This window comes from Artibeus jamaicensis, unplaced genomic scaffold, assembly GCF_021234435.1.
Source record: "Artibeus jamaicensis isolate MK-2021 breed Jamaican fruit bat unplaced genomic scaffold, CSHL_Jam_final contig_760, whole genome shotgun sequence".
NCBI classification, from domain to species: domain Eukaryota; kingdom Metazoa; phylum Chordata; class Mammalia; order Chiroptera; family Phyllostomidae; genus Artibeus; species Artibeus jamaicensis.
This window is the reverse complement of record NW_026521955.1, coordinates 895,879-904,584: the sequence shown is the minus strand read 5'-3', so window position 1 is coordinate 904,584 and position 8,706 is coordinate 895,879. Positions and strand designations below refer to the sequence as shown.

General features: G+C 35.8%; 1 protein-coding gene across 3 annotated transcripts in view; it reads right to left on the bottom strand.

Moving 5' to 3' along the window:
* Positions 1-315: 315 nt before the first annotated feature.
* The window catches only part of BRMS1L (BRMS1 like transcriptional repressor), a 30,475-nt gene continuing 22,084 nt past the window's right edge, over positions 316-8,706 (bottom strand). For 2 of the 3 annotated variants that reach the window (XM_037164005.2, XM_053672541.1), the window contains 6 exons: positions 8,023-8,119; positions 6,633-6,716; positions 5,780-5,844; positions 3,885-3,924; positions 3,368-3,515; positions 316-1,922 (listed from right to left, as the gene is read on the bottom strand). In XM_037164005.2, coding sequence (XP_037019900.1) covers positions 1,805-1,922; positions 3,368-3,515; positions 3,885-3,924; positions 5,780-5,844; positions 6,633-6,716; positions 8,023-8,119 — 552 coding nt within the window. In that variant the 3' untranslated portion in view covers positions 316-1,804. The remainder of the gene's footprint in view (positions 1,923-3,367; positions 3,516-3,884; positions 3,925-5,779; positions 5,845-6,632; positions 6,717-8,022; positions 8,120-8,706) is intronic. The other variant, XM_037164006.2, reaches the window with a different exon arrangement.

The window sequence follows — 8,706 nt, the reverse complement described above, 5'->3', positions numbered from 1 at the left end:
TTAATGTATGTACTCTCAGAATAAACACATAAATAATAAAATACATAAGTGAATGAATGAATAAAATAAAATAAATTTCTATTTAGAACTTCAGAACATTTTAATTAAAATACAATATATATGCATATTTTAAAATTAAGTATAAATTAGCTGTCTAATTAGCGAAATATACCCTACTAGGGGTTGAATTAAGGAAGCAAAAACTGTTCGACATTCCACATCTATTCATGTAAACTGGCCAAAATCCTTAGAAGTAGATAGACGGATTATAAATAATGAAAGAATGTATGCACAAGTAATTCAAGACACTACAAATGACACTCAAACACATCTTTTTATTATATACTAAATTTAAAAATACAAATCTTATTAAAAATGCTTATGAAACACTGTATACATAAGTACTGTCAAATACTATCCGATTACAACATATGTACATTGGCTAAGGTTTATTAGAAACAGAACGGAACATAGTACATAACTTTGCTGATAATGAATTTCACAAGTCAAATACTTTAACATTTGGCAACGGTGAAGTAGTGATCTGCACAGGAAGGTGTTTGAAGGTGTAAAATAGTGAAAACAAACAGAATAATACAGATTCCCTGCCCTATGGGTTAATAAGTAAATCTCTTCTCCTCATCCTCTTCAGTCTCATCATAACAGAAATTAAAGTGCACAAGACCACCCGGAATACACGATCTGGCTGTACCCTAACACAGACTACAGCCAGCTGTGCTGCCATACTGAGGGCTTCAATTCTTTACACTGTTCCTGAGGCTTTAGGAGCTCATTTTGAATGTGGCAAAGGGAAGAGGCCAATACTTTCTAAATTGCACCAAGTGCCCTTAAAGTGTAGAATTTAGCAGAAGTGTAGATAAAATTTCTAATTTGAGAATAAATTTAAGGAAATTATCCTTGTCTATTTTGCCCTAATAATAAGATTAGGATAAGAACCTACTTTTACCTCTGGAAAATGCTTTGTAAAAATCTCTTTCAAAGATCAGAATACACAGCAAGCACCACAATACTGTCAGTCACTGTCCACCACTCACGCTGCAGCATGAACAGCTGCCCTCTGAAGGCTCATGGGAAAGGCTCATGGGAAATACACATCGAAGCGTATTATTACTTGACACTAATTTTACTAAATAACATTAAGTATACATAATTTGTAAAAATAGGTCACCACCGTACAATGAAGGAAGAGAAGAAAGAAAGCTGCTAGTCTACAAAAGTGCTCCTTTTAACTGTCAAACCCAAAAGCTTAATTTTGGGTAAAACAAGATTGTAAAGTAAGGCTATCAGTTCTAAACAAGCTGATAACGCCATATATACATACTCACATATATATGATTAAATTTCAATTCTGATTAAACACTAATGTACTAGTACAAACCATTTATAGAAAATGTATCATGAGACTTATTTACAAATACATAATGAATGACAACAATATGGAAAATTTTTAAAAATTGCAGATAAAAGTAGCCATTTAGCAACATAGTTCACTAAACACAGATTTGCATAAAAACCAAGAAAAAAGCTTAGTAAGAAACCCTTCCATATACACCTATTGGTCATTTCACCTAAAAGACAAATAAATGTAATGATCACAATTAAACTTTTTTACTGTCTCTTTTAATAACATATCAACATAAGGTCCACTTCGAGTACTACCTACAAATACACAGTCTCTCATGATCCAGCGAGAACTTTAGTCACCAAATATAATTTTTACTCCCATGGCACATCACACGTGGTAACACTAATAAGGTAGATTTAGGTAACACTTAAATCATGATTACGAATGTTTAATTGAATATTTTCCTTTCTGTAGCTGTGAAATGTAAAGCTTAGATTTGCTTCCATCAGGCCTCTTAAACCAAACTTCATCATGGTTAATTGTTGTAATTATGGCACTAAAAAGGATTAAAAAAAAAAAAGAATGAATCAATGAATTACAGTATGCCTCCTCTATTCATTTCAGAGTACTAGCTATAAAACCGAAATAGGCAGGCTACCAGCGTAGACTCAGGTCCGCAATTGCCTTTTCCCAGAATGCTGACGATCAGCTGGCCACGTTGTCAAAAATACCACATTCGGCACACCTAATAGATCATTTTCTTTCTTTCTTTTTAGTAGAGTTGGGGAAATTTACTATTAGAACTATTAAATTACACAGTGTTCCTACTCCACCACACTCTACCGTTCCCTCGTGGAAACACCCCAGAGTGGAGCTAAAGCCACCACTCAGCCCGGACCACACCTGCACCTCACAGCAGTCGGAGCTGAAAAAACCTGTCAGCACCAACCCCTACCTCCCAGTGCTGGGCTCTGTGGCACTTGCACAGATTTTTTAGACACTGTTAATCTCTATACAGAAATCTTTTTAAAAATAGACTTTGGTTAAATCATCCCCTATGCTTTTTAAATCTCTTTTTAAACCACATTTATGCTAAGTTGTAGTGAAATGTTTCAAAGGCAGAATCATAAAGCCAAGAATCCAGGGGTATCATAAATAACATAGTAATTAGCCCAGTGAGCTTCTATGAGAAAAGTTACCATACACAATGCTCCTGGTCTCCTAAAACTTTAGAGATGAAATTACAATTTGATTAAAGCCACTGAATTAGGAAAATAAATATTCTATACTAAACGCAGTTTACTTGCCACTGAAACCTAGACTTTCTTAATGTAAATGGTTACCACTCTGAGAATTATATCTTTAATATACCTTACTAATTACTGAAGTAATTAAAGCAGCGATTAGCATTAATATTTTTCAAAGGTCACAACCAGATAAAACTTAGAAGGCTATATAAATAATTATATAAACTTCATTTAAACCTAGACGGATCAAACCTTTTAACAAACTATTTTCAGTTTTCAAATTATACTCTAATTACTGGTACTCTTAAAAGTTTTCATGAGTTTCCATTCCTTTCCAACTCTAACTGATCTATATTCTTATCTAAAATATTGTCACATACCAAAAAATAAACTGAAGGACTGATAGGCCCACACATAAAGGAAGCACACTATCAAATTCACAACACTCCAATCTGAAGACATAACATTAGGATCATAATAAGATATCTACTATAAAAATTAATGAATAGGATCTCTTGCCTGGTTAAATAATTCTAAGATTCCCACTTGTTCTAATGCTTGTGTTCATGAACTTAATATGTAACTCTGGTATATAAATATTAACACCGGTGGACACACGTGCTAACCAAATCATATGTCAAGAGGGAAAAAAGGACCCACAGTCAACTAATGATGCACCACGAGTACACAATGGAGGCGGCAAGTATTTACTGACAACAATGTTGAAAACACTGAAATGATAAAGGCCTTTTACCTTGTAGGACATTCATCTTTTTTGTCAATACATATTGTTTGTCCTCGTATATACCATTCGCCATCATAATATAATCTTCCCTCTTCAGATCTAGCACTGTGCATGTGTTTTTCCAGTTTCACAGGTGCTAAAGGGATCAGTTCAAAAACTGTTATATTAATAAGACATTGTCAGAACAAAAGTGCAGAACACAAAGAATGAACACCAATCCATGCATATATGTGAAAAAACACTGAAACTGTTTCTTATGTAACAAACCTAAATCTAATAGAAATAAGAAAATCTAATTTCTTACATTTTTATATAATTCACTAAGTTTTAAGTATAAGTACTAAATAATGCTAAATAACACACACCAAATCATCCTTTAACTAGACAAGTGCCAGAAGGGGAAGAGGGGCATTATCAATGCTAAGGCCAGTTTTAAGTAGGGGAAGCTCTTTAGTATGTAGATGACTTAACCCTGTCCCACAAGGCTCCATAAAGAAGATTTCTGAACTCAGACTAAGGGACTTACGTTCCGTTTTCACTCTGTGTGGGCCCAGTGTAGCCATTGCCTTAATAAAAAGAAAGAGAAAAGAAAGACATCACCATCTGAGTTCACAGACAAAGTATATTTTGGTTGTTAATATCTAAGACCATAAAGAATATATGAGGGGTGACTCAAAAGACCCCCAAAACAACAGAATTACCTTGTGGAGGGCGGGCGCCTCGTAATACAGGCTTCCCCACTAGGTGAGTGTTCTAGGAACCCATCTGTGTCAATGCACCAGCCAGCCTTGTTGTGAGGGGCTGTGAGCAGCGTCAGTGAATCTTTTTTAGACTCTTCCAACACATTCGCCCATTTCGCGATGGGTGATTTATGAGCACAGTTGTCCACACTGCACTGAGTGGTCAGTGGTTTTGTCCCACCCTCCCTAGTCACCCGATCTCCCTGAGTGACTTTATTTTGTTTTCCCCAGTGAAGAAAAGCCCTCAAAGGGAAATGTTTTGCCGATGTGGAAGAGGTGAAACAAAAAATGGCAGAAACACTAAAAGGCATCGAAATCGACAAGTTCAAAAACTGTTTTGAGCAGTGGGAAAAAACATCTGAATAGGCACATTGCATCAAATGGACAGTACTTTGAAAGTAACTGTAGTTTAAAGATGTGAGAATAAATGCACAATTTTTTATAATTAAATTATAGGGGCTTTTGGGGTCCACCCTCCATATGTCTATATAAAGAATAACTCCCTGGCTGGTGTGGCTCAGTGGACTGAGTGCCGGACTGCGAAGCAGAGGGTCACTAGTTCGATTCCCAGTCAGGGCACATGCCTGGGTTGCAGGCCAGGACCCTGGTGGGGGCATGGAAGAGGCAACCACACATTGATGTTTCTCTCCCTCTTTCTCCTTCCCTTCCCCTTTCTCTAAAATTAAATAAAATCTTTAAAAAAAAAGAATAATAATTTCTCTGGGATATATTATTAATACATGAAATAATCTCTAATCCTCAACCTAAAATTCTCTAAAAATGAAAAAATTGTTAAGGAAAACAAGTCTCCACTTTCAAACATGCACAGAAAATCCTATAATTCTTAAATCTTTGATGACAAAATGCAAGACATAACAAAGGCTCAAATTGTCATTTTAATTCATTCAACAAATATATATTGAGTGGCTTCTGTGAGCCAGGACCAGGGTAAGAACAAGGCACAGAATTTTTTTTAATTTATTGATTTTAGAGAGAGAGCAAGGGAGAGAGGGAGGGAAACACTGATTTGCTGTACCACTTATTTATGCAATCATTGGCCGATTCTTGTACGTGCCCTGACTAGGAATCAAACCCATGACCTTGGTGTATCAGGATGATGCTCTAACCAACTGAGCTACCTGGCAAGGGCCTTTAATATTATTTTTGGGAAACCTAAATAAATGCTTTTCTGTGCTTCTGCATAAATTATTAATTATATTATAAGAAAAAAACTGTTGACATGTCTCTTTTCATATACCCCTTCCATTTACTGTTATCAGTATTAGCATTAATTGCCTTGGAGAGACTGTTGCAAAGTAAAACAGTACAAAAGACAGTGGAAAAAAATTTGAGGCCCAGCCAGTGTGGCTTAGTTGTTTGGACATCACCCCGAGCTAAAAAGTTGCCAAATCGATTCCGGATCAGGGCACATGCCTGGGTTGCAGGCTTGGTCCCTGGCCAGGGCGCGTTCAGGCAACCAATATTTCTCTCTCACATCAGTGTTTCTCTCCCTTTTTTTCTCCCTTCCTTCCCCTCTCTCTAAAATCAAAAATAAAAAAAAAATTTAAACTAATAAAGTCTATTTATAATAAACACATTTTAATGTACTAGTGAAAAACCATTGAAACTTAAGAAGTAAACCATAAAAATATACTTGCATTCCATTACTCTTTAATCATACCTTCCTAATTGTTGTCCAGTCTTCAAGAATATCAAGATCTTGTAGCATATAAACTATATATGGACGTTGAAAAGTCAAGGTCATTTAGCTGTAAGAATTTCACACTTTGAATTATACTTCCAAACTGCGGTTTTCCAAAGAATGTAACAAAGGTTTCTGGACATAATCCCTTGGCGTGCTGATTTCTGACTTCAAATTACTCTTCAAAAATCTCAGTACCTCAGATGTTTTTAACCATACTCTCTTAATTCTACAAGGTATGGCAAAAGTAGGTTAAAAGACGTGGGTACACGAAACATAGTTCATTCTTGTGTTGTTTATTATTATTATTTATTAATCATTGCATTATGTTCCATACAAACACCAATACGAACAACTAATTCTGCTCCACCCTGTGTTATCACTGCCAGACAGACCACCAACCTCAGCACTTCTGAGACAGGAGAAGGCAGGGGCAAGGGGAGGCCGCCATGGGAAATGCTGAGACTGAACACACATATTAATTTAGACACTCCACTCTGAGAAACATTAAAAATATTAAGAAGCACATAAGAAATAAGCAAATCATGCCATATACTAAACAGCTCTTTCACGTCAAAGCCCTGGTGAACTATGAAGCCGTATTAATTTTTGAAGTCTAGATTGTAACTAAATTTCTCCTCCTCCTCTGCCCCTCTTAATCTAAATGATATTCATCTGCCTTTAATCAGTTTTATAAATCATCTTTTGCTTATTACAAGATCTTACAAATAAAGGCAGTGTATACTAATAAAAGTTACAAAGGTATGTACAGTACAAAAATGTATATAAGGCAACAACAATAATAAGAACTCAAAAAATTTGAAAAAGATATCTGAGACAACAACTGGCTTCTTTTTGTCAGGACTGAAAGGATCCTTCCTCTTTTTTCTTGACTGAAGCTCATCATTCCATAGCTCTGGCAAGTAAATAAAATTTAAGTATTAGCTGATTTCTAGAGATCAACAGAGGAAAAAAAGACAATAATTTCAAGGTAGCAAAATTTCACTGGCAACTATGTATATGTGTATGTATAGACATATGACTATAGGTATATGGGTATAGACATATGACTATATGTAACTTCATGAGCACCTATATTTTTATAAGTTTTTCTCTTTTATTAAAGTAAAAATCAATGTGGCACATAATAAGAATTATAACTAATAATTGGTGAATATATACCAGGCACTTTGTTAAATATACAATACGTGAATTGTCTCAACTAAGCCTCAAAGATACCTCTGAGGTAGGTACGCTCATTGCTTCCGTTTTACAGAAGAGACCAATTTAGAAAAGCTAAAGTGACTGTCACCCATTGTCACCCAACTAGCAGGTAATGGAACAGTGGCATTAAGCTCAGCTTGGCTGACTCCACTATGTCTACTCTATACCAGCGAAACAGAATTTATAAAAACAAAATAATACATATGCAATAACTGTAGGATAACCCAGTAAATAGTCCACTCAATGGAGAAAGCCTTTTGACAATACCCTTAAAAAGCCAAGCCTTGGCTAGTGTGGCTCAGTGGATTGATTGCCAGCCTGCAAACCAAAGAGTCGCCAGTTGGATTCCCAGTCAGAGCACATGCCTGGGTTGCAGGCCAGGTCCCCAGTAGGGGGTGCATGAGAGGCAACCACACACTGATGTTTCTCTCCCTCCCTCTTCCCCTCTCTCTAAAAATAAATAAACTGTAAAAAAAAAAAAAAAGCCAATTTCACATTGGACTGATCTAATTAACAACTTTTTCCCTGAGACACAAATCTGCTCCCTGTAACCTCTATTCATTTTTCCTAGTTTGTGTGGTACCAAAGAGAAAAGGGTTTTATTCCTTCTTCCACATGACAATCTTTCAAGACTTAAAGGGAAGAATATATACTATTACTGTCTTCCATGTCTATTCTTATTGTCTTCCAATACCATTCTCATATTATAATACTACTCTTACTATTCCAATAGTATCTTCTTCTTATTTGAATAGTTCCTGTCAGACTTTTATTCTGTCCCTTTTCATGTGATCCATTTTCCACATCTTTCTGAAGGATGAGTTCAAATCAAATCAGTAATACAATCCTGTTGAACTCTTTATAAGTCTCCCCCTTCCCTCTCTCATTAGAACACTTCATTTATATGACATTTATATTAGGAAACCAAGATATTATGAGACTACGTCAGCCGAAGGTTCAGTGTCACTTAAATATCACAGTCCGCTCATTCCCATTACCTGAGGTAATGTCAATGCTGTGTCTGTCCTCTTCAAGCCTTCTTATCTTCTCCTCTAGTTCGCTCTGGACCGTATCATATAACAAAAGTTTTTCACTCTAAAACAATAGATTATACATAAGTAGAAAGAAAAACTGGCCGACCTTAACCAAGAGTACTAAATAACTTAATCTTAGAATAGTTTAACTAATGGTGCTTCCGTTTGCTTTTTTACTTCAATTTCAAAACTTGAAAGATACAAAGTCAAAATATAAAAGAAACAAAACCAAAAAATACAGAAGCTAAACAGAGATTTAAGAACATACAGTTAAATTGTTTAAGAACCTCTAAATTTGTGTATGAGAGCCCTGGCTGGTGTGGCTCAATGGATTTGAGTGCTGACCTGTGAACAGAAACTAAGTTGAACTTTCAGTCGGGGCACATGCCTGGGTTGCAGGACAGGTCCCCAGCTAGGAGTGTGCAAGAGGCAACTGATGGATGTTTCTCTCATATATCACACATCAGTGCTTCTCTTGCATATTGATGTTTCCCCCCTTCTCTTTCTCCCACCCTCCCCCTCTCTCTGAAACAAATAAAATCTTTAAAAAATAAATTTGTATATGATAATAAAGAGATTATTTACTTTATAAGAAACTCATAAACTCCATGGTCCCTTTTAAATATAAGCAAGTTCCACCTGTCACCA